Source organism: Cuculus canorus, chromosome 9, assembly GCF_017976375.1.
Source record: "Cuculus canorus isolate bCucCan1 chromosome 9, bCucCan1.pri, whole genome shotgun sequence".
NCBI classification, from domain to species: Eukaryota; Metazoa; Chordata; class Aves; order Cuculiformes; family Cuculidae; genus Cuculus; species Cuculus canorus.
The window spans coordinates 25,936,110-25,959,781 of NC_071409.1; the positions used below are offsets into that span (position 1 = coordinate 25,936,110).

Consider the following 23,672-nt stretch of genomic DNA (forward strand, 5'->3'; position numbering starts at 1 on the left):
CGCTAAATTTCACATTTTACTGCTATAGAATCAATATGTAGACTGTTCCTAGCCAAGCAGTAGGCGTGGGATCATCCAGCAAAAGTTTATAACTGGTATGACCTTACTGATGGCCAATTCCAGAGAGGACTGCATGAACAATGTGTGAAACATATACTAATGAAACAAAATGGGCAATGAAATTTCTTGCTTTTCCTTTTTTCTTTCCCTTTTTTTGAGTCTCTAGATCTAAAATATAGGGTATGATAGAGGTAATCACCTTTTGCTAGATTAGAAGTGGAAAACTACTCACAGGATCACTGTAGGAGAAACACCACAGGTCAAAAATTGTGATAATTTTTATTCCATGTTCTCTGAAGTGTCAGAGTTGGATGTCTTTTGGATGTTTTATGCCTATTGCTACAGGGAAGGGAAGTCACGAAAGTGGCACCCTTCAAGCCTGAAGACTTTCTGTGCTTCATATCTGGCTATAAACTGGAGAGGGGTGAGTTTAGACTAGACAGTAGGAGGAATTTGTTCACGCTGAGGGTGAGGAGGCGCTGGCCCAGGTTGCCCAGAGCAGTGGTGGCTGCCCCATCCCTGGAGGGGTTCCAGGCCAGGTTGGATGGGGCTTGGAGCCCCTGATCCAGTGGGAGGTGTCGCTGCCCATGGCAGTGGTGGGACTGGATGGGCTTTGAGGTCCCTTCCAACCCAAACCATTCCATGATTCTATGATCATTCTGTGCTAAGCAGAGATATACGGATGCTGAGCTGGTCCTGGTTTTCTGGTTCACACAGCCACTACGTCCACACAGTATAGAACAAGGTGAGCTTATTGTGCAGTGATGGCAGCGCTTCATGCTTAACTTTTGCACGAATGACATGGTTCTAGAGATACGGAACACAAACCTGTGCACAAATACCACAGTCCAAAGGAAACAAACACTCCTTGGCCATTCTACACAGCTGAGGTTTCACCCACCTATTTCTGTGACAGAAATAGGATTTGTTTGTCTTATGTCCTACTTTTATCATAATAACATTGTTGCAGGAAGTAATGAATGCAGGCTACGTTATGGGTTTTATATGTCACCAGAAAACAGTTTTTTGAAGTGGTTTTTTGATTGTGGAATGGCGTTACAGCAGCATTGTAAGCCTAGGATCAGTAATAGCTGTTCTTAAGCAAGATTTATGGGCTCTTTAGAGAGAGCAATTCCTGTACACTCATTCAGTGGTAGCTCTGCCCTGATTCTAAGCTCTTGAATCTTTGAGCTGGTTGGTTAAGTGTCAAAAATACTTCTGTTGTGTCATTGCTGACTCCTTAGGTGAATATTATTACTAATTAATTAAGTCTTCTCTATATGTGTCAGTCTGTTTTTTGCACAAAAGCGTGAGCACTCTCTTCAAATTGACGACTTCTATGGTTCGGATCAGTTTTCCGTCTCTCAGTGATGTTGGAGCAAATAAACACCCGTGTGTGTTCTAGCAGAGTAAGGAGTGATTGTGTTTGTGTTCGGTGATCTGTCTCATGGCGACAGGCGATTGCTCCTCCTCAGAGGTAGCTCATTACTTCATCCAAGGAGCTGTCATGTAATTAATAGAGGTAATGTGGAAACTTTCTTCTGGCTGGAGCCAGAAGGCCGTGGACACCAAGGATTTCAGGGGAGCAGTTTCCTCTTGTGACTGTCCAGGTGGAGTTTGAGGATCGACATGCGCTCATTAGATGAGGACAATTATAGCTGCAGCATGGTGTTTCTGTGGATGATGGTTGGAAAATATGAGGAATGTATCACTTGGACACTGTGAAATGGATGGGTGTTTCTCCATTTGATTAAAGAGAAGTCATGGGTCACCAGAAGCTCTGCCTGAGCATCTGGCCCAGAGCCATCCCCTTGGATTCGCTAACCGGTGACTGTGTGTTCATCACACGTTGCCAGCAGTTGTCTGAGCCAGTATTTGCCTCTGTGAGCAGTAACCTACGAAACAGTAGGAGAACAACAAATGACAATAGCTTGTGAGGGAATACAAGTATGAATTCATAACCTGTCTCAATACTCAAGTTGTGTTGCCCAGTCATAGAATCATAGAATTGTTTGGGTTGGAAGGGACCCTAAAGATCATCCATTCCACCCCCTGCCATGGGCAGGGACACCTCCCACTGGCTCAGGCTGCCCAAGGCCCATCCAACCTGGCCTGGAACCCCTCCAGGGATGGGGCAGCCACAGCCTCCCTGGGCCGGGGCCTCACCACCCTCATGGTGAAGAAATTCCTCCTTATGTCCAGCCTAAATCTGCCCCTCTCCAGTTTATACCCGTTGCCCCTCATCCTATCCCCACAAGCCTTTGTAAAAAAGTCCCTCCGCATCTTTCTTGTAGCCCCTTCAGGTGCTGGAAGGTCACTATAAGGTCTTTGGGGAGCCTTCTCTTCTCCAGGCTGAACAACCCCAACTCTCTCAGCCTGTCCTCGGATGGGATGTGCTCCAGCCCTCTGATCTGTCTTTCTAAATGTATTTGTGCAGCCCATGCTGTTATTTCCCAGGCTATGTCTCAACTACAGATGTCAAGCACGTACCACACCCATCAGTGCCTTCATGAGAAGTCCTTTCCTCCCACTGACGTTTTGCCAATTGTGGGTAGGACAGAAGTTGTGCAAGCAAAGTTATAACGAGAAACATTGCTCCACGTTGTAGTGTCGGGTGTCCAAATAGCAATGATATCCGTAAAGCCCCCTTGAGTCGCATCTGACCCGTTTTTATAATGTAAAAATGCTTATTTGTAACAAGGTTGTTTGTTTGTTTTCAAGATAGTTGTAAGATGTTTGGCAGGTGTCTTTCAGCTGCGTCTCTTGATCGTTGTCATGTCTTCTAGCAAACAAGGTCTAGGGGGGTGGTTGTGAGGAAATGCAAAGCAGTCGGTCTGACCATCTGAGTGTTAGAAGAAACCATTGCGAAGAAAAACATGGTTTTTGGTAGAGTGACATCTTTCTTTCCATCTTTCTGGCATCTTTAATTTAAATCAGGAGCTTGCTTGTATTTGCTCAGATAACACTGATGGCAGAAATATTAATTGCAAATGTTTTATCCTTCAGTAATAAGGAAAGAGGACCTTTTTAGGTAATAAAATAATGAAAAATAAAAGAACAAACCCAAAGCAACATTCGGTTTAGGGCTGAATAACAAGATTAACACAGAGTGGTTGAGATAGCTGAGCTTTGAAAATCTCATTTTCATGAAGGGAACAGCAGCCAGGCTGTCCTGACCATCTGCTGGAGAGCTAAGGAAAGAGGGTTCTGTTGCATCCTTAGAGCACAGGAGCCTTGCAGTGTACGTATGGATCAAGCTTAAATACTGTAGTATGGCCAGTGTCCAGTCAGGGAAACTGAGCCTTGTCTGCATGACCTTGTTCTTGATGGTACGCTGCCTCTGATGCGATGGGTCTCAGTTTTTCTGACTGCTTCTGTATTTATTGTGTAGATATTTTCCCCCCTCGTCCGCGTTGAGTTCTTCTTTAGCAGAGGAATATGGGTGTTTCCAGGATTACTGTGGGAATTAAAAGACATTTGCGGACTCCGGAGATTTTCTTTTATTGTATAGCACTTTTCTTTGCTATTGCAATTTGATTTCTTCTGTTGATTACAATGAATCACTTGGGGAATCTGGCTCCAGGCAGAGGAACTAGACACGGTTGTAGCAGAACTTATTTGGGGCTGTTGGATCGGGCCCAGAGGAGGCTACAAGGATGATCCAAGGGCTGGAGCACCTCCCATACAAGGACAGGCTGAGAGAGTTGGGGTTGCTCAGCCTGGAGAAGAGAAGGCTCCGAGGAGAACTTACAGTGACCTTCCAGTACCTGAAGGGGCTCCAAGAAATCTGAGGAGGGACTGTTTACAAAGGCTTGTGGGGATAGGATGAGGGGCAATGGGGATAAACTGGAGAGGGGCAGATTTAGACTGGACATAAAGAGGAATTTCTTCGCTATGAAAGTGGTGAGGTGCTGGAACAGGTTGCCCAGGGAAGCTGTGGCTGCCCCATCCCTGGAGGGGTTCAAGGGGGATTGGAACTGGATGGGCTTTAAGGTCCCTTCCAACCCAAACCATTCTATGACTTTGAATAGGTGTTCTTTGTCCAGGACAGGCATCAGAGCTACAGGAATAGTCCTGTGAGAAAGAAATAGTGGAGTTTCCCATGGGGAAGCACCTGCGAGTGAGTAAGAAATTGTCTTATGTTTTTAAGTGCAAGCACTGCAATTCTTGTATAAAAGGCACAAACTCCAATTCTGGTTCTGTTTACAGTAGCGTAAACTCTGCTGGAGCATGACACGAGATGCAGTTCAGCCTCTGCTGCTCCTCAGGTTGAGGAAAAGCTGAGGTTTGGCTGCTGAGGTTTGGAGCTAGATGATCTTCAAGATCCTGTCCAAGCTGTCAAACCCAAAATGTTGTTCTATGATACGGCTCCCCTGGGCCACTTTCAGCACTGAAAACTCCACGATGCATTCCAGAAGTCCACTGCTGCTCACTCTGCTGAGCAGCAAAACTGAGATTTGTGAAACAAACAGACACAAGAAATATAGATTACAAAAATCTTGAGTTTATTTATGATTACATAAGAGAAATCTGAACTACTATAGTATCGTTGAGGGTGAGGGGGTAGTAACTGCGCATTGCAGTGCTCCACGTCCTCGATAATGTACAGAGTTGGTTTGAAATATAGGAAGATCTTGACTCTGTGAAATTTATTTCCAATCAAGTGTTTAGAAAACAATTATACAGCTTATAAATAGAGCGGATTTTGCATCTGCTTCCCTGTGGCCACATGGATGGTGCGGTTGTTGGGGGGGCAGTGGTTTGGGGTTTTTTAGCATAACACAATAAAGGGAGTTTTCAGTCGAGCAGCCATCTCCTTCTGCAGAGGAAACCTGCAGGATGATGTTTACGCTTGTTTTAGTCATCGGAGGTGAAGTGCACAATAATGGTAAGCCTGTGTTTCTACAATTAGAGGATATTTCTCATGGTGAAGGAAGTCTCCAAGGTCAACGGCTACAATAGCCGGAGAAGTTACATCACAAACCCCCGTCTGCACAAGGCTGCTCTCTTTCCCTCCCCACCCCTCCTTTTTTGTGTGTCTATGTGCTCTCTGTCAGCTTAAGTGTTGCTCACATCACTTCCAAGGATACCAGGGATTTGGTTTGGACTTCTGTTGACAGTGTCATCTAGCTGTTAAAAAAAACCAAAAACAAACCCCACACACCCTGCAAGAAAAAAACTGAATAATTATTCACACGTACCCCCAAATAACTGGAAATGTCTCAGTACAGTCTCCTAATATGCTGTACATTCCCAAACTCGGTTTGTCTAGCTACTGGTTTTGCAATAAGAATCACATTGTGGTGGTGGTGGCAGCAGCAGCACCTCCCGAATCTCATCTCAGCCCATGTATGTCTTGCTTGTCTTCTGTCACGGAGGGGGTGATCACAGCAGATCATGCTCTGAGCTCTGTGTATGTGGAGGAGGAAGATTTTGTCTATTTTAGCAATATTTGCAGAAGATTTTGTCTATTTTAGCAATATTTGCATGAGGGAAGAGAAAAAAGCCTATAGATCCTAATTTTTCCTGGTAACTTTATTTCCATTTATTATGCAAATTGGTGTTACTGGTGCAGGTAACACAGCTTGGAAACATCTGGTGTAATAAATTCCTCTCTTTGGGTTTTTTCTGGTTTTGTTTTTTTGTTTCTCTGTTTCAGTGCAAGGACTGAAATAATCCTATTTTTGAAGCAGATTTTTTTCTTCAGTGTTTGCTTGGTTTAGCTCTAACAAATTGCTGTTCATCTAAATTCAGCTTGACTTATAATAGTGAGAACAAGGACACGCCTTAGAAGCCTACCTGCCCATTTTATTTGTTTTTCACCTTCCTGATGAGGTTTACTCTTATTCCATCAACAGGATAGCAAAGCGAGTGGTTGCTCTACATACTCCTCATTGCTGTAGACCTTAGTCTATTTACACCCCAAACTGTGACTCAATGCTCGTGAAGTCAGCTGAGTCTTTCCCCAGCTTCAGGTTGTTCTGAATCAGTCTATAAACCTAAAAATCAAAGCTGCCTCTAACAAAGAAAACAAAACCTTTTTCCTTCAGTTCCTAACAGAACTTGTATTGTGGTTTAAGCCTGTGGTTCATGTCTAATCATGTTCACTGGTGACCATTCCATGCATCATCCATTAGAGTGAAATTACCTTCCTTGGTTGCATTTGGTTTGACAGCAATTATTGCATTTAAAGAGGGTGGTGGCGTTCTGCCATCCGTTCCCTCGCTCTGAAATTGGGAATGGTAGTTATGAAGAGGTGTAAACGTATTCCAGGTAGCTAGGTTACTCTGGGTATTTAAGGAGGTGAGAAGAAAGGCTGATCTTCTTTTAGGTGAGGACAGGTATGACAGCAGTTGAATTGGACTAGAGAGAGAAGGATTTTTCAGAGCTGAGAACATGTGTTTTGGAGCGCGGGCCAGGTGTATTGGTTATAAGTTGCTCATCCTTGCCTTGATCAGCATCATCGCAAATATTTTACTTTATTTTCCTAATGGTGAAACAAGATACGCTTCAGAGCATCGTCTCGGCAGATACGTGGAGTGCCTTCACGGCATTCTGGGTGGAGGCATTTTGGTAAGTACTGGGCTAGTGGTTTCTTTCCAGTTTATGTTGGAGCTACTTGGTATTAATGTTTCTTTACCAGTTACAGTAATTTATTGATCATCTCTCTCATCTGCAAAATCTCTGGAGTTGTATCAGACTAAATTAGCTATATTACCCCATAGGTATTATTAGTTACAATTACTTATCTATAACATTATGCACTTTAGAGCAGAGAAGGTCATAGAGTCTGGGGTGCAGAATCCAAATGCCAAATGGGAACAAAGCCTCGCAGTGGGTCAGGGTTTGTGTAAAGGGTTAACACTTATTTCTCTTATTAGCGAACCGTTCTCCTTTTATGTCCCTAGATAGCGTGTAGTTGCAATTCCTTAGTTCCTGTTATCTGAGATGCTTACAGTTATTTCTCTGCCTTAGCTCTTTATTCGGAGGAATTGAGTGGCAGTTGTCAACACTTTGCATTCAAGTGACAGCAAAGGGTGAAGATTTCAGTGTGTTTATCATAGGAAATTGTTAATCTGAAACTATTCTTTTCTGCCTTTTCAACTTTGTAGACTATATTTAAGTTCCCTGACTCCAGGCTTCCTTTTTCACTTGCTTTTAAAAGTCCTGCTTAGAAATAAATAGGCTGCAGATCCGGAGGTGTCTGTAAATCACAGGTTGAAAACATTGCGTGATAAAGCCCTCCCTTTAGTGAGTGGCGCTTACAGCTGCGTTACAGTTCTGCTGGAAAAGAGATTGGGATTTGTAAAGACTGGGCTTTACACACAGAATAACACAAGTGAAATCAGTGGAACTGCTCCTGGAACTCACACGTACAACCGCTTCTGGACCTGCAGCTTTGGAGCTGAGCAGCAGGTTGAAGTAAGGGCTGACAAGGATGTGTCCAACTGGATGGCTTTTGGTTTTACATCGTTAAGTAAATCTGGGCAGTTTGCAGAGAACATTTTGCTCTTTATGGTTTTCTGAGGTACTCCTGGGTGAAGACTCTTTGTAAGTGCAACCTGTTTGGTCCTGTTAGTGCTGAAGGGAAGAGGACTCTCTTTATATAACCCTTCTCCTTCTCAATTTTACGCTAAAATCTCTGGCCTATGGATGACTTATGTTACTTACAAAGAGCTTCTGCTTTGTTACTTTGCATTTCTGTCACTGGAAGGTGGTTGTAAAAACCTACAAAAAGCTAGATGTCTGCGGTGAGAAGTTTGCCTGAGTTGGGCAAAGGATTTCCAGGCTTTCTACTCTGCTCAGATTAATTGAGAGACTTATCTTGTAGTCCTCACTTGGCAGAAAGTGAGGGCGTGTTTCTGCAAAGCATTTTATTTGCAGGATACAGCCTTTAATTTGAATAAAAACTTTTAAAGTTGAAGTCCTTTTAATGTCAGCAATACCACAACAGGCTCTTTATCGACAGGCTCTCTACGCAGTTAAGAGAAAATGAAATATACCCATCCTGGTGTTGGCACCGCTGCTGTTGGTAGCGAGATGCCTACCAAGTAAAACTGAATAGTCATACAGACTACCCCCATTTCCCTGCCAAGAAGCAATATTAATGGATGCAATGTGTTTTATCTGTCCAGTCCGTGCAACAAAAGAGGATGATGTGTTTTTTCTCCCTACCTAGATACTCATTCCAGCTGCGGTATTCATTGGACTTCACCACGATGACTGCAGTGGGTGCTTTGGCCACGCAGACTGCGGGAAAAGCTGCGCGGTAAGAGAGCCTTTACATTCCAGTCTCAGCAAATCCCAAAGGCAAGGTGATGGGTGTGTTAAAAGTTCATGTCTCTGTTTGCTGTGCAGATGCTGTCCTCGGCTCTGGCAGCCTTTATCGGGCTTCTTGGTTCTGGATACTGTATAACCATTTCAGCGCTGGGCTTGTCTCATGGACCATATTGTTCTACTCACCCAGAAAGAAACTGGATCTATCCTTTCACTCAATCCTCTGGAGGGTAAGTGGTCCATCCATGAGGATGTTGCATGTTGCATCTTCTCCTGTATACGCTTAGTCTTCATTCTAGTGCCCTTCAGCAATATCCAGCAACCACGCACCAAGATCCATTCCCAAGTTTATGCTTCTCACTCACTCAGAAATAAAGCGTGGGTGTCAGCTACCCACGCTGCTAGAGTTTTAAATCCAAAGCAATACAAATCCTCTGTCCTACAAAAAGGGATCTGAATGTATTTATATAGGTAATAATTTCTATATAAGAAGTATAATTCATGTCTAGGAACATCTCTAACATAAAGTTCAAAGTTTGGGGAGTTTGAGGGTTTTACAAACTATGAATAGTGGTTGTTAGAAATTTTTTCCTACTGTGTAGGAATTGGTTTTTTTGAGGCTTCCTTCTGAATTTGCTTTACACCAGTGCAAACTGGCAGAATGCCCTCATTAGCAACAACAGCATAGAACCTTTGTAAGTGAAACTAGAGAAGGCTTATAAGAATCTTCTTTGTATGCTGCAGGGTGGGGAGGGCCAGAAGCTCTTCATTATCCCTAATTAGAGTTCTCCAGCAAGCCAAGCCTGGGAAGATGAGTTGTACGCTATTCCTCATTAATCCCCACAAATCCCATAGTTTGGAAGAGGATTTGATTTGGATCATGATGTGCTTTTACAGTATCTGCGTGCAGTTGGCAACCTCGAGGCTGATTCTGCTAACAGTTTATGGCTGATGCCAGACTAGAGACAGTTTGAGTACTAAGAAGCCGCACAGAGCTCCTTCACAGCAGAGAGTTTGAGTTTTACATTTCTGTTGCATCTCTCCCAAGAGGGGGCATTCCTCCTTGCCCCCAAATTGTGACTGAATATAGAAGACCTGAGTTAAGTCCTTGCTTGGAGGCTCCTCGGTGCTGATGTTCTGAAGCTGTAGGTGAGGAGCAGCGGTTGGGACACAGCAGTACCCTTCCAAACTTATCCTGTCCTTGGCTCTTCCAGAATAGGCACGTGGGGGGCTGAAGACAGAGGGAGAAGAGAGGAAGTGATCCATTTGCTTCAGATCGATAATTGCTGCCTTTAGAATACAGGCTGAGTCCTCAAAAGCTCTGCAGTTGTTTTGAGAAACAGCATTGCTCTTTCAGGTTTCTTGAACTTCTGTCTCACTTCAATCAGTGGCAGAAGATTCTGCCTTTATAGCTTAAATGTTTTTAAATAGAAATTAAGATGTAAAAACGTCTCGTTGACCATTCAACATGTTCTTAAACAGAGCAAACTTTGCAGAGAAGCAACGATTGCATTTTCTGTTCCCACTTAGAATGATGATCCTTGCGGCTGTTACAGACTAGACGTGGTCTGGTTCTAGTGTGTGGTGAGCATCCTACTCTGTCACAATGTTAATACGCTTTTAATCACTGTGCACAGGTACTTGTTTGAGTACAGCAAGTGGTCTGAATGTCAAGAACCTCATAACATCGTGCATTGGAACGTCACCCTCTTTTCCATCCTCCTTGTTGTGGGAGTAATAGAGTTCATTCTGTGCTTCATACAGATAATCAATGGCATTCTTGGAGGATTGTGTGGGTTGTGCTGCAGTCATGAGGAGGTAAGACATTTGTAGCCGTAACCATGCTTTGCAGATGAACCTGAAATGCTCTTGTTAGTGATGCTACTGTGGAGCCTTACTCAGCAGCTAGTCTTTCAGATATTCTTAAGCAACAATTCAGTGTGCAACTCCTTCATAGCCCTCTTGTGTTGAGCATTTTCGTGTACTGTTAGACTATGTGCTTTCAGCTGTGGCAGTGAAGTTAGTTTGCATAGGAGCTGGAAGGCTTTGTCACATCCTGTGGTACACGTGGTCGTGAGCACCATAGAGGTGATACAACTGAACCATAGATCTCCTGGTGGTGGTGCTCTTTCATAGAATCATAGAACAGTTTGCGTTGGAAGGGACCTTAAAGATCATCCAGTTCCAACCCTCTGCCATGGGCAGGGACACCTCCCACTGGCTCAGGCTGCCCAAGGCCCATCCAACCTGGCCTGGAACCCCTCCAGGGATGGGGCAGCCACCCCTGCTCTGGGCACCCTGGGCCAGGGCCTCCCCACCCTCAGCGTGAAGAAATTCCTCCTTATGTCCAGTCTAAATCTTCCCCTCTCCAGTTTATACCCATTGCCCCTCATCCTATCACTCCAAGCCTTCGCAAAAAGTCCCTTCGCAGCTTTCTCGTCGCCCCTTCAGGTACTGGAGGTACACTTTGCCAGAGCCTAAACCATCGTTGCATAACGTGGTGCAGTTTTGTGGTAGGCTGCTTGTTCTGCCCATATTGTTTTAGCCTCGTATTTTACTCACAGCAGCTGACAGACCACTGTGACTGTGCCGTATGTAATGAAATCTGCAGCATCCTGGCCTTGCTTTCACTAGTAGGGTATGAGAAGGCATTACATTGCAGGAATTAAATAGCTAACAAAACCTGCAGACAGATGGTGAAGGGTTTCTTGAAGGTGAGGGGTTTTGAGTGAGAAAAGGCAATTTCCTCCAAATTTCTTTAGGGTCTTGTTAAACAATTTGACCATGTCGTTAAAATCAGTGTTGGGGTGGTAGTGTCGGAATTCTAGTGGCATAAGCTTTAAACCAGGTATAATTGATACTGTGCATACATTACGGCTAAGACTGTGTTTCATATTTTTAGTTGACATAGGTGAATGTTGGGGCTCTTTCAAAGCTATTTGAAAGCATTGGAACAGGTAGCCTTGGGAAGCGGTGGCTGCCCCATCCCTGGAGGGGTTCCAGGCCAGGTTGGATGAGGCTTGGGCAGCCTGAGCCAGTGGGAGGTGTCCCTGCCCATGGCAGGGGGTGGCACTGGAAGATCCTTAATGTCCCTTCCAACCCAAACTATTCTATGATTCTACTACTGTCTTCTCACTCCTACCTTCCATGCTGTAACTGCAGTATAGAAGAGCCATGTTATGGTTGTCTAAACATTGTCAGGTTAATTTTAGGTCTTATATACACTATTAGAATTCTTCTTAATATGCGTTTCTTTCTTTTTGTTTCCCCCACAGGCGTACGCTTGCTAGAAACCTGACAATGTGTTGACGTCGGTGCATGTGTGGTGTTTTAAGTATTCTGTGGGTTTTTATATCCCATGCATACTAAAATGTGCATTGTTTGTTGTCAGACTGTGCTGTTGCTATAGATTTAACTGACTCTGGGCCAGGCTTTGTTGTTGCAATCATGTGCAGGTTGTCCATTTATGTCCCTGTATCTAAAGGCAAAATATATCCTGAATATCTTTGATTATTTCATAGAATTTTTTTGGTTGGAAAAGACCTTTGAGATCACAGAGTCCAACCGTCTCTGTCCACTACGCAACCAGATCCCTGAGCACCTCATCCACCCGTCTGTTAAACAGTTCTGGGGATGGGGACTCCACCACCTGCCTGGGCAGGCTCTGCCGGGGCCTGATGACCCTTTTGGTGAAGAAATTTTTCATGATGTCCAATGTGAGCCTCCCCTGGCACAACTTAAGGCCGTTTTCTCTCATCCTATCACCTATGCCTTGGGAAAAGACACCAGCATCCACTTCTCTACAACCTCCTTTCAGAGAGTTGTAGGCAGTGACAAAGTCTCCCCTCTCTTCTGGACTAAACAACCCCAGATCCCTCAACCGCTCCTCATAAGACTTGTTCTCCAGCCCTTCACCAACTTTTTGCCCTTCTCTGGACGCCCTCCAGCACCTCAGTGTCCCTGTAGTGAGGGACCCAAAACTGAACCCAGGATTTGAGATGCACCTTCACCAATGCTGAGTACAGAGGAAGGAGGACTTCCCTGCTCCTGCTGGCCACACTGTTTCTGATGCTGGCCAGGATGCTGTTGACTTTCTTGGCCACCTGGGCCACTGCTGGCTCATGTTCAGCTGCTGTCAACCAACATCCCCAGGGCCTTTTCCACCAGGCAGCTTTCCAGCCACTCTACACCAAGCCGGTAGCACTGCATGGGGTGTTTGTGACCCAAGTGGAGAAACCCATCCCTTGGCCCTGTTGAAGCTCATACCATTGTCTGCAGCCCATTGGTCCACCCTGCCCCTATAGAGCTTCCCTTCCCTCAAGCAAATCAACACTTCTGCCCAGTTCAGTGTCATCTGCAAACTCTCTGAGGGTCCACTCAGTCCCTTCATCCCGACCACTGATAATGATGTTAAATGGAACTGGCCCCAAGAACAGAACTCTTCCCTCTTAGTACAGACAACTGGCTGAACACACCACTAAAGATGTGGGTTTGTTTTGTGTATTTTTTTCTCCTTACTACTGAAAAAACCCAACTCTGTACTTTATGAAGCTTTCCCAATAAAGTTGCACTTTCATTCTGAGGTTGGAATGAACAGAAACCCAGTCTAGTCTGGCCCCGATTAAATGAATACTCAGCTGGAGCAAAAAAAAAAACAGCAGTAAAATATAGATGATTGAGGGCAGATAAGCGCAATTCAACTTTCAGGACTTTTCTGAACTTCTCCCGTATTTAACAAATAAAGATTTGTATTAAAAACACCCAGCAGGTGTCAGTGATTCTTTCCCTGCCCAGACTGAACCACTGCTTTCCCGGGGTTACAGTACGGGGCAGTGGTGACATAGGAATGTGGATGTAAAATAAGCAGATTATAACCTACTTTTTGTCTCCAGCAGGCTCTGTCAGAGTGGGAATGGGAACTGCTTTGGTTTAGATCATTTATTTGAGCCAGGCAATTGTGCATCAATGAGGAAACGATAGTCCAACGACAGCTCTGCAGACAGCTAAGAGACTTAATTCTGGGTCTGGGCTGGAAGTTTATTGCTAATAGTCCTTCCAAGGACCAGAGGGAGGTTCCCACACAGCTGGGTCACTGTGTCCTGTCTTCTGCTCCCCAAAGAAGGGCTCACCTCCCGACTGAGTAGGCAGAGTCAGGAGACAAAACAAAGTGTGGGTCCGAGTCCTGCTTTTTGCCTCAGTGTTCAGAAAATACAGTGTTAATTCAGGTCAGCAGTGATGGATTAATCTGAAATATTTGTCTTCAGCAGTAAGCAGCCTGGAGGCAGTGTTCTGAGATCCCATGCAAGAACCTCTGAAGTGCGGCTTGTAGGATGTTACAGCGAGATGTTCTGTCACAAGGTAGAGTAAATCTGAATGATATGCTGCCAGCAGCGTGCTGGTGAGGTGAGTGTGCTGCTGGCAATGGCAGTGAAAAACAAAGGAATGAGTCTGATTACCATTATTGCTTAGTTGAGGAACCTGGCGGTTGATGTCATCTTTGAAAACAGGTAAGTTAGAATCATAGAAGAGTTTGTGTTGGAAGGGACCTTAAAGATCATCCAGTTCCAACCTCCCTGCTGTGGGCAGGGACACCTCCCACTGGATCAGGGGCTCCAAGCCCCATCCAACCTGGCCTGGAACCCCTCCAGGGATGGGGCAGCCACAGCTTCCCTGGGCACCCTGGGCCAGGGCCTCCCCACCCTCATCGGGAAGAAATTCCTCCTAATGTCCAGTCTAAATCTGCCTCTCTCCGGTTTTTCCCTGTTGCCCCTCGTCCTGTCACTCCAAGCCTTTGTAAACAGTCCCTTCTCAGCTTTCTTGTAGCCTCTTCAGATACTGGAAAGTTGCTATAGGGTCTCCTCGGAGCCTTCTCTTCTCCAGACTGAACAACCCCAAGTCTCTCAGTCTGTCCTCATACGGGAGGTGCTCCAGCACTCGGATCATCCTTGTAGCCTCCTCTGGACCCGTTCCAACAAGTCCATCTCCTTCTTATATTGTGGATTTCAGTACTGGACACAATATTCCAGATGAGGTCTCACAATGTCCTCATATGGAGGCGCTCCAGCCCTCAGATCATTTTTGTAGCTCTGTCTCTGTTTATGGGAGGAAAAGGCTTTCCCGTGGGTGCCAGTGCATACTTAGTGCTATTTGTAGCTGCGAAGGTGGTCTTTAAAGGTAGCCAAAAGCTCGAGGTGAATCCATCCTCACAACTGAGTCACAACAAATATATAGCTGAAAAAAAATCAACTGTAAAAATGAAATTGCACACAATTCCACAGCACAAAAACCTCCTAGAGGGGAAAAGCTGTGCTTAGAATCTTGGGATGTCTGCTTCTTGTAGTACTATTTATTCATAAATAAATATATAGAAGTAGTAAGGTACGGTCTTTAATACTATTAGTGTTTGTTGTGTTTATCCCTGTCTTGCACTGCTGTGGGAGGGAGGAAAATATGCGTGTGCATATGCATATACACACAATTTCCTTGGTGCTGTGTGTTGTGGTATCTTTGTTTGTGAAGAAGCACTGTTTGAAAAAGGATCTGCAAGTTTAGATTGGATGGCGTGAGAGGAGGAGGAAAAGAGGATTGTGATGGAATAGGGTATAATTCCCACACAACTTACATTTTTGCCTATATACTTGCGTAATAGTTACTTTTCTTCCTGATACATGCAGCTAATTAAAGAACTGAAATTGTTTTAGAAATTCTAATGGACAGAACGATTAGGGCTTAGAATTAAAACTTTACCTCAGATTCGTGTGGCACTAAGGCACAGCTTCAATACTCACTGTTTGTTATCTTTTAAAATGCCTGTTGAATTTTTTTTTTGACCTATGTGTAAGACTGGTTCGGGAGTTTATCAGTTCCATTGTAAAGAAATGATTGGTTTAGGTTAAATTCATTCCAGCGAGCTGAAGTCATTCATCCAGAGTAAACATGGTTTCTCGGTAACGGGTTTGGCATCAGCTCGTGGATATCGACAGTGACAGGAAAGAAGTTCTTGCAACACTTGGTAAGGGATTTGAGAAAATTGCCACGTTTGCTTAGTTCTTCATATAGAACAGTTGCTTACTGCTCTAGCAGTACAGTGAACCAGCAAAAAACCACAACTTGGTTTGGTATTTGTAGACCTTGGTTGTAATACACAATAAGTCATGATGTGAACTGCTGTCCTGCAGAAGGAACGCTCTTTCAGGGGTCGTTTTCCAAGGGAGCTTCTTCTAATCGGGACAGATTACTGTAGGACGTAGCAGCAAATCTGATTATCAGCTAAGCTGCTCGCCAGTAATTTTGGCCTTTGCTTTTAGATAAAAAGATTTCAGCCTCTTACATGAACTTATAGCGACTTTCCAGTACCCAAAGGGGCCACAAGAAAGCTGGGAAGGGGCTGTTTACAAAGGCTTGTGGGGATAGGATGAGGGGAAATGGGGATAAACTGGAGAGGGGCAGAGTTAGACTGGATATAAGGAGGAATTTCTGTCACAGAGAGGGTGGTGGGCACTGGAACAGGTTTCCCAGAGCAGTGGTGGCTGCCCCATCCCTGGAGGGGTTCCAGGCCAGGTTGGATGGGGCTTGGAGCTCCTGGTCCAGTGGGAGGTGTCCCTGCCCGTGGCAGTGGGTTGGAACTGGATGGGCTTTGAGGTCCCTTCCACCCCAAACCTTTCTATGATTCTATGATCTCTGAGTTTTGTAATAAAAAAATCCATCCCGGGGATGTGAGGTGTGTCTGCTTTCTTAGCTCACATCTTCTCTCTGATCTGTATGGTGCAGTGCTCATGATGCGAGTTCTGTCTGTCCCTGTGAGCCTGCAAAGGGAGGTTTGCCACTAGTTTCAGTTAGAAGAAGGGCTGAAAAAAGTATTCATAGTCATTAGGGAGTAAAGCAGGAAATGTGGGGAGATCCTCAGGGCTAATGGCTTAGGGTTTCAGAATGAAACCTCCTAGAAAAAGAAGGGGAGTAGGAAACAGAGGAGTCACAGCAGAGAATAGGTAGAAAAACAGTGTGACTGCCTGAGCAGCACCGTGCCCATTTCCCTGGCTGATCTCATTTCAAGCAATAGGAAGGAATTAGTTGCAATGTGCAACCCAAACAGCTTTTATGAGATCATGAGAGAAGGCTCATGTGCAGAGCCTAAAACAGCTCATGAGGAAACAAGAAAGAAAATATGCCATGATATCATTGCTTCTAAAATCAGCCTTCTCGCTTTTGGTAGAGCCCCAATTTTTTTTGTTCTCTGACTGCGACTTTCCTGTTGAATAAACCCTAAGCTCCTTCTTGAGTTACTTTCTGATGACTCACGGGGCATGGAAAGAAGGTTTGGGTTGTACTGTGAGAGCTCAAACAGCTCCGGCTCTGTGATACTGGGATGGATGTTTAGTTGCTTGGGGAATGATGACACACGAACATGGGGAAGCTGTCTAGGGTTGGCTTTGCACCGTGCAAAGCAGCAGGCGCTTCCAAAAACTGTCAGACCTGTACAAGAAGCCACGTGTACTTCGGTCAGAGCTATAGCTGTGCACGCTCAGCTGTGAGCACAGCGTGCAACAACGGGGGAAACAGTAGGATTTAATTTGTGAAACAATCCAGCCGCAGAATCATAGACTCGTAGGATCACCAGGTTGATAATGCTGCAGAAAAAAAAAGTAGTTATTAATGCATGACAATAAATCTGCCTGGAAGTTTCTAACCAGTGTTATTAGGGCTTCTGTGCTCTCTGCAAAGTGGCTGAGGTCGAGCTCAGTGGTTTTGTGAGGCGGCTCCAAGTTAGCAGCAAGCGTTGGTTCTCCCTTAGCGCCGTAACTGCCAAGCCCTGGTGTTAATCCTCTGCGATGTGAGGGCGCGTGTGCCCTTTTGTGCAGAGGCTGGACGTGTTTATCGCTTGGCAGCCCCCTTCCCTCCGTAGGGTCGGCAATCTGAGCTGCAGCAAGGCTGGGCAAGCTGCCTAACGTCACCGAGTATCTGCATCGTAATCCGTGTTCTCGGGAGGAGTGTGTTCCTAAGCAGTCCCTAGGAAATGAGACTTCTGAAGTTCCTTCCTGAGTCTGATTTCCAGACATATTTCATTTGGAAGATCACAAAGGAGGATCCCTTAGAAGGGAAACCGCTACTTAAAGACATGTGCTTAGAACGGACGATGAGTTTAAAGAGTGATATTCCTCTATTGTTCTGCTAACTGCTAAGCACCTCTCTGGAATCATACCCCAGCCTCGGTTTCTGTGAATATGAAATGACTGAATCCAACTGAGGAGGTCAAAACACTTCTCATATTTAACGCTCTGTGATCTTCTGTTAGCTTAGAAGAGCGAAACTTCTAAAGTTCTTGAGCGATGGCTTTAGAGACGTGTGGAAGCTGTTTGAGTTGTCTGCTGATCCCTCTTGCACTTTGGAGTATTGTCGTTAATGTCCTATTATACTTCCCTAATGGGAAAGCTTCCCATGCTGCCAGTTATCAGCTTCCCAACTACGTGTGGCATTTTGAAGGGATCTGTTTCTCAGGTGTGCTGGTAAGTGTCGATTCCGTGGGCTTGCAATTAATTACTTTCTGCTGCAAATAGCATTGTGTTACCGTGCAACAATGGACTCGCACTAATTGTGCTTCTAAGGGGAGTGTGGATTACAGCGGCAGAAACCCTGCAGGCAGATCAAACTGAAAAAAATGTTAATATACTGAATGACATGTTATGTGTACTGTTCAATTCCACGTAAGTGATTTTGCAGGGTTGATTTCTTTTTATTCTGCTGGGTTTTTGTTAGTGTATAATTTATATTTATATTATAGAGACAGGCGCTATGTTGATTTAATCCTCTCTGGAGGTTGAATTAGAGCTCTTCGAGCATAACAAAATGAAACAAAACCTAGAAGACCCCTTCTTGTAACTGTTCAGATGTTTTTAAGAGCTGTACGCCTCGATATTTAGAGGACTTGGATACAGCTCACAATGCATCAAGTGCCACTGTTAGGCTAAACACAGATCATCTTACTGTGATTGGCACGGTAGGGTTTTCTCTGCTACATTTGTAATGCGCTCATCTGCAGTAATAAACCAGCTCTCTTAAAATTGTCTGTTCTTCCTAAAGCAGAAGAGCCTCATCTTTTCTAGGAGAGGAAAAAAAACTGTCAGGCAGACAATTTGAACAGAAAAGCATAGTTGAAAATTTGGGGAACAGTGATATTGGTATTTTGAAGCCTTAGGATCATTACTAATTTATTATATATACTAACCTGTTACACACAGGGCAGCAGCAGCATTTGAGGGGACACTTGACAGAGAAAACATGGGAAAGTCTTTTTTTAACAAAAAGCTTGTATTACTAAATTTTTCTGGGATAACTGTGTTGGTAAGGAAGGTTTTACCTTGATTTCATAGAATCATAGAATAGTTTGGGTTGGAAGGGACCTCAAAGCCCATCCATTTCCACCCTCCTGCCATGGGCAGGGACACCTCCCACTGGATCAGGGGCTCCAAGCCCCATCCAACCTGGCCTGGAACCCCTCCAGGGATGGGGCAGCCACAGCTTCCCTGGGCAACCTGGGCCAGGGCCAACCCACCCTCGTGGTGAAGAAATTCCTCCTTATGCCCAGTCTAAATCTGCCCCTCTCCAGTTTATACCCATTGCCCCTCATCCTATCACTACAAAACTTTGTGAGCAGCCCCTCCTCAGCTTTCTTGTAGCCTCTTCAGGTACCAGAAGCTGCTCTAAGGTCTCCTCGGAGCCTTCTCTTCTCCAGTCTCAACAACCCCAACTCTCTCAACCTGTCCTCGTATGGAAGGTGTTCCAGCCCTTGGATCACCTTTGTAGCCTCCTCTGGACCCATTGCAACAGCCCCATCTCCTCCTTATGTTGATGATTCCAGGACTGGACACAGTGCTCCAGATGAGGTCTCACAAGAGAGGAATAGAGGGGCAGAATGCCCTCCCTGGCCCTGCCGGCCACGCTGCCTTGCACGCAGCCCAGGATACGGTTGGCTTTTGTGTAACTCTGTCAGCGAGAAGCTGGTGTGGTCGCATCAATGAAATATCTTTCCTTGCCTTTGTAGTGGTTCTTCTACTTGCGAGCTTGGATTTATTCTCTCATCTTCACTGGTATAGCTGTGTCCATCCCAGCTGGGACAGGTGACACCGTGCTCTTGTTTTCAAGTACCAGAAACAAGTACCATGACAGCCTAATAAGAACAGTCCACGGTGTGCCTTGAATATTTGTGCTTTCCTCCTGAGCAGCTTTAAAACCTCAACAGAGCAATACAGACGCAGTCCCTGCCTTCCACCAGCGAAGGCGACCGGCTTAATACCTGCAGTCCTTTCACTGACCTTATCCTGTCCCCTTATAGATCCTCCTGTTGGCAGTAATTCTAATCGCACTGGAGTGTAGCGTGTTCTATCGGTGCTGCCAGAGCGAGAGCTGTAACAAAACCTACAGGGTGAGTCTGTGCTTTATTTTTGTGTGTCTCTAATGTTTGTTCTCAGAGCCTTCCTTCTCCCGTGTTTCCAGCACATCCTCTGCCCTCTCCATCCCTCTGTTTCCGCTTCCTTCCACAGGGAAGGATTTGAAGTTGAGTTGAGAGGTCACAGAAAGTGTAGCTCCTTCCTTCTGATGCATAAGCAAGGAGAAAGAAAAATAAACCAAAAAAAACCCCCAAAACTGACAAAAATGTCCTTGTAAGATAAAATAAGAACACAGAAGGCCTGGGAGTTTCAATAAAGTGACCCAATTAACCAGCTTGATCCCCTTGCTTCTGTTATCTGGAAGTTATTTTTTCCAGTAATTACTTAATTTACTCTATGGAGGACGCAAATGTGTTTAAGGCGTGTTGTGATCCTCCAGCATTTTGGGAAACAGTTTTGCTTAAATGCATGTTTAAAATAAAAAATCCTCAGACGATATTTAACCGAGAGTTGTGAAACTGTCTTAAACTCTGTCTCAGTCTTTATTTTTCGTGTATATGCTTACTGTTCTTTACTGGGCCTTTTTCTTTCTGAATTTCAAAGACTGGGACAATCGGATATGAAATCCATCCCCAGGGCGGTGGCTAAGATGGGCTGAATTTTCCATGGACATTGTCCCCATCCAGTAACATTTGTCTCTCGTTACTTCAGAGTTTTATCTCAATTGTGCTAGCCCTGCTTGGAGTTGCTTTCTCTGGATACAGCCTCATCGTTTTCATCTTGGGGTTGATCCAAGGCCCCTTCTGCAATTCCTCAAGTGGATGGGATTATATCTTCAAAGACACTGCTGGAGGGTAAGAGACATCAAGATAATTTTTCTAGAAGAAATTGTTCACCAAAACAATAGCCAAATTTTCTGAGTGTTCCACAGTTTCTCCAACACAAGACCTTTATTGGCAGTGAGGTTTTTCAGCCTCTCTACTGAGGACCAGAATCCTCTGAGAAAGTATTTATCTCCTTGTAAGGAAAGATGAAATGCAATGAAGATGTTTTGAGGAAAATAAGACTTTTCACTCTGCAGTTTGGCGAGCCTGTGCAGGAGTTCTGTTGGTGTACTGAAAGTCTAGAGTCTGGCTCCTGAAGTATATAAAGCCCAATTTTTTTTTTTATATACTACAGATAAAATAATGTGTATTTAAATTGAGTTTCCCCCATCACTTCTAATTTACTTCACTTTACTGTTTCTCTAATAGGTACCTCACAGATTACCCTGCGTGGTCTCGGTGCACGGAACCTCCGAACGTAGTGGAGTGGAGCATCATTTTGCTTTCTGTTCTCATAGCCCTCAGTGGGCTGCAGCTGATCATCTGCTTCCTCAAAGTGGCTGCGGAGCTGAAACGGACGCTCTGTGGGACCTATTCTGTTTTTGTCCAGGTAACCAAATACCTGAGGTAAATTCTTCAGCATCTCCAAGTCAGTTTATCTTCAGCAGTTTCTCTCAGTTGAGGACCTACCCTTTTGGGTTTATGTATTCCCTATGGAGGTCCATTCTTATTACTTGGAATTGGAAAAAGAGGGCGATTACTTCCTTCCTTTTTTATTTGCAGGCCAGGATTCTTTGAAAAAAAAGCAAGGAAATCTTCACTGCTTCCTCCACCCCCAGAAAAGAAGAGAAATGGCTTCTCCAACATTTACAATGGTAGATTTGGGTGCTGCAAAGACAATCGAAACCTTTGTCTTCAATCTTTGTCTCTATTTTTGATGAAACCATTTGAAAGGTTTGGCCATTTACGTTTTTCCACTTGTTTTCTTACCAGTCCAGTTGACCCTGGGAATGACTCCGTTTTTTTTTCACCCTCCACCTTGTTCTGGCAATAGGAAGGTCTGAATACCACTGAGCTGCTCTTTTATTGGAATCACTTTTTTTTTGTTTTTAAATAAACTGCTGTAGAAGTGCTTTTATACTCCGCTCTCTTTGTCTAAAACACAGGAATATTGGTTGTTCTGAAATAGCCTGAATCAAAGCCCGGTGTGTCAGGAGGTTTTATTCCCTTGAGAATTAGTGCATTGAACGAAGCTATGATTTCTAAATGAGTAAATTTTAGTTACAGGCAAAATACAGTGGTCATAAAAGGCAGCAGCCTCCCCGACTCCTCCTGCTTTGGAAGTTCTTAATGGCACACGGCAATTACTGAGAGAATTCCACCAAGTCTTCCTGCGGGAAGGCTTTTAGAAAGGCATCCAGGCCTGCTTGAAAGTTTAGATACACAGCTCTGAAGTCAGCCATGCTAATTAGTACATGTTAATAGCTGCGCTGGGTTTCTTTTTATTTTATACTAAGAGGCAAACATTTTCTTTTATCAAGAATTATGTGACTTGAGGGAATATGTGAGGGAACCTTGTGAGCATCAGGTGTTAGCTTATTAACAGTCTTATAATTCCCTAACCTTGCTAAAAGGAAGGCCAAGTTCTTGACAATAATCAGATGAAAAAGAATAATCAGTGTTAAATTAGCACCAAAACTGTCTTTTTAACTGCTAAAAAAAATTATTTCCAGTGGAAATTCAAGGATTCACAAAGAAGTGGGCACGTGGCTCATTTGTACAATATCTGGCAGTACTGAGCACCCTGGTTTTGAGAGAACGAACACCCGGGGAAGGCGAAATATGTACTTTAGTCTCATAGCAATACATGTATCCCTATTATATCAGAACTATATTACATGAGCTATATCAACATCTGATATAGTGTCAGACACACTAACCATACAGTAAATGGCAGGTGTGGGTAACATATATAGAAAAAATAGAATATTGGTCATATTGAGACAATATTGAGATTTTGCCTTGATATTCCTATGTCAGATTGTTCTGAAAACCCGATTTCTTCCCATAGGATTTGAAGAATGCCTCTGTTTCAATTGCTTAGTTTCTATTAACTCACAAGAAGTAATAAAGAAATGGTGTTTAAGAGTGGGGCTGGTCTTCTGGGAGATGGTTCAAGGTGGTGTGGATGTTCAGAGGCACACGGTAAAAAGACATGGTTACAAAATGGGGATTGTTTGCTATTGCACCATTGTTTTTCCCTAGGTTTAAGTATATACCATATCATATATCATCTTTATGTACTTAGATAATAATCCCACATTCTTATGGATTTGTGGATCTTGCTTGCAGACTAAATGGGAAAAAAAACAATCAACCTCGAATCACAGAATCACCAGGTTGGAAAGGACCCACTGGATCATCGAGTCCAACCATTCCTAACACTCCCTAAACCATGGCCCTCAGCACTTCATCCACCCGTTCCTTAAACACCTCCAGGGAAGGCGACTCGACCCCCTCACCTTGGGGAATCTTGATGATTTTGTGCCTGTAAATCGTGGAGGTGTTTATCTTGAAAATGTTGGAAATATTTGAATGAAGGTTTTCGCTATTTGGTTGGAAAATAGTGTGTGTGAAGTAGATGCTCAAAGCCCCTAGAACTGCTAAATATTCTGAATGCGAGTGGTGCCATTTCACTGAAGAAAGCAAAAGAGGTATTCTATTCAGTCTCCAGCTCAACCACAGGGAAAATATAGGCTTATCTTTAGGGAAACAGGATGTATTGAGATAGATCCTGCTATGCTGGATGAGAGTCGTGACATATACCCTAAAGTTACACCTGCAAGCTCTTAACCCTTTATTTTTCTCCTGTATGTGACCTTTCCACTTTTCAATAATTCTGTCTCTGATCATAAAATAAGAGAATGGTTTGGGTTGGAAGGGACCTTAAAGATCAACTGGATCATGGAAAAGTCTTGAGCTTGTCAGACAGGAGGCACAAAGAACAGTATCAACTTTGACAGCTTTTTCCATAGCAGTGTTATTGGTGGCGGTACCCAACCCTTGGCAAGGCCTCGCTGTCTTTAATTCATCCCTTCTTTTGTCATAGTGTCTTGTGAATGTACAT

The 23,672-nt window shown here is 44.2% G+C and overlaps 2 protein-coding genes across 2 annotated transcripts; both read left to right on the forward strand.

The window, feature by feature from the left end:
* The first annotated feature begins 6,349 nt into the window (after positions 1–6,349).
* Positions 6,350–13,040, forward strand: LOC104065283 (transmembrane 4 L6 family member 1). The gene is made up of 5 exons (XM_009567737.2): positions 6,350–6,633; positions 8,240–8,329; positions 8,419–8,567; positions 9,975–10,155; positions 11,613–13,040. The coding sequence occupies exons 1-5, from the start codon at positions 6,457–6,459 to the stop codon at positions 11,625–11,627; spliced, it is 612 nt and encodes a 203-aa protein (XP_009566032.1). The 5' UTR covers positions 6,350–6,456; the 3' UTR covers positions 11,628–13,040.
* A 4,302-nt stretch (positions 13,041–17,342) lies between these two features.
* TM4SF18 (transmembrane 4 L six family member 18) lies at positions 17,343–23,672 on the forward strand. Its single transcript, XM_054073915.1, has 5 exons — positions 17,343–17,840; positions 19,667–19,756; positions 20,433–20,575; positions 20,975–21,155; positions 21,329–23,672. The coding sequence occupies exons 1-5, from the start codon at positions 17,664–17,666 to the stop codon at positions 21,341–21,343; spliced, it is 606 nt and encodes a 201-aa protein (XP_053929890.1). The 5' UTR covers positions 17,343–17,663; the 3' UTR covers positions 21,344–23,672.

What these genes read in the sequence shown, in the direction of transcription:
- LOC104065283 (XM_009567737.2), top strand. Translation starts at nt 6,457, where the DNA reads ATGTGTTTTGGAGCGCGGGCCAGGTGTATTGGTTATAAGTTGCTCATC. An exon ending in ACTGCGGGAAAAGCTGCGCG is followed by an intron (nt 8,330 to 8,418) that starts GTAAGAGAGCCT and finishes TTTGCTGTGCAG; the next exon opens with ATGCTGTCCTCGGCTCTGGC. An exon ending in TTCACTCAATCCTCTGGAGG is followed by an intron (nt 8,568 to 9,974) that starts GTAAGTGGTCCA and finishes CACTGTGCACAG; the next exon opens with GTACTTGTTTGAGTACAGCA.
- TM4SF18 (XM_054073915.1), top strand. Translation starts at nt 17,664, where the DNA reads ATGGCTTTAGAGACGTGTGGAAGCTGTTTGAGTTGTCTGCTGATCCCT. An exon ending in GCTGTAACAAAACCTACAGG is followed by an intron (nt 19,757 to 20,432) that starts GTGAGTCTGTGC and finishes TCGTTACTTCAG; the next exon opens with AGTTTTATCTCAATTGTGCT. An exon ending in TTCAAAGACACTGCTGGAGG is followed by an intron (nt 20,576 to 20,974) that starts GTAAGAGACATC and finishes TTTCTCTAATAG; the next exon opens with GTACCTCACAGATTACCCTG.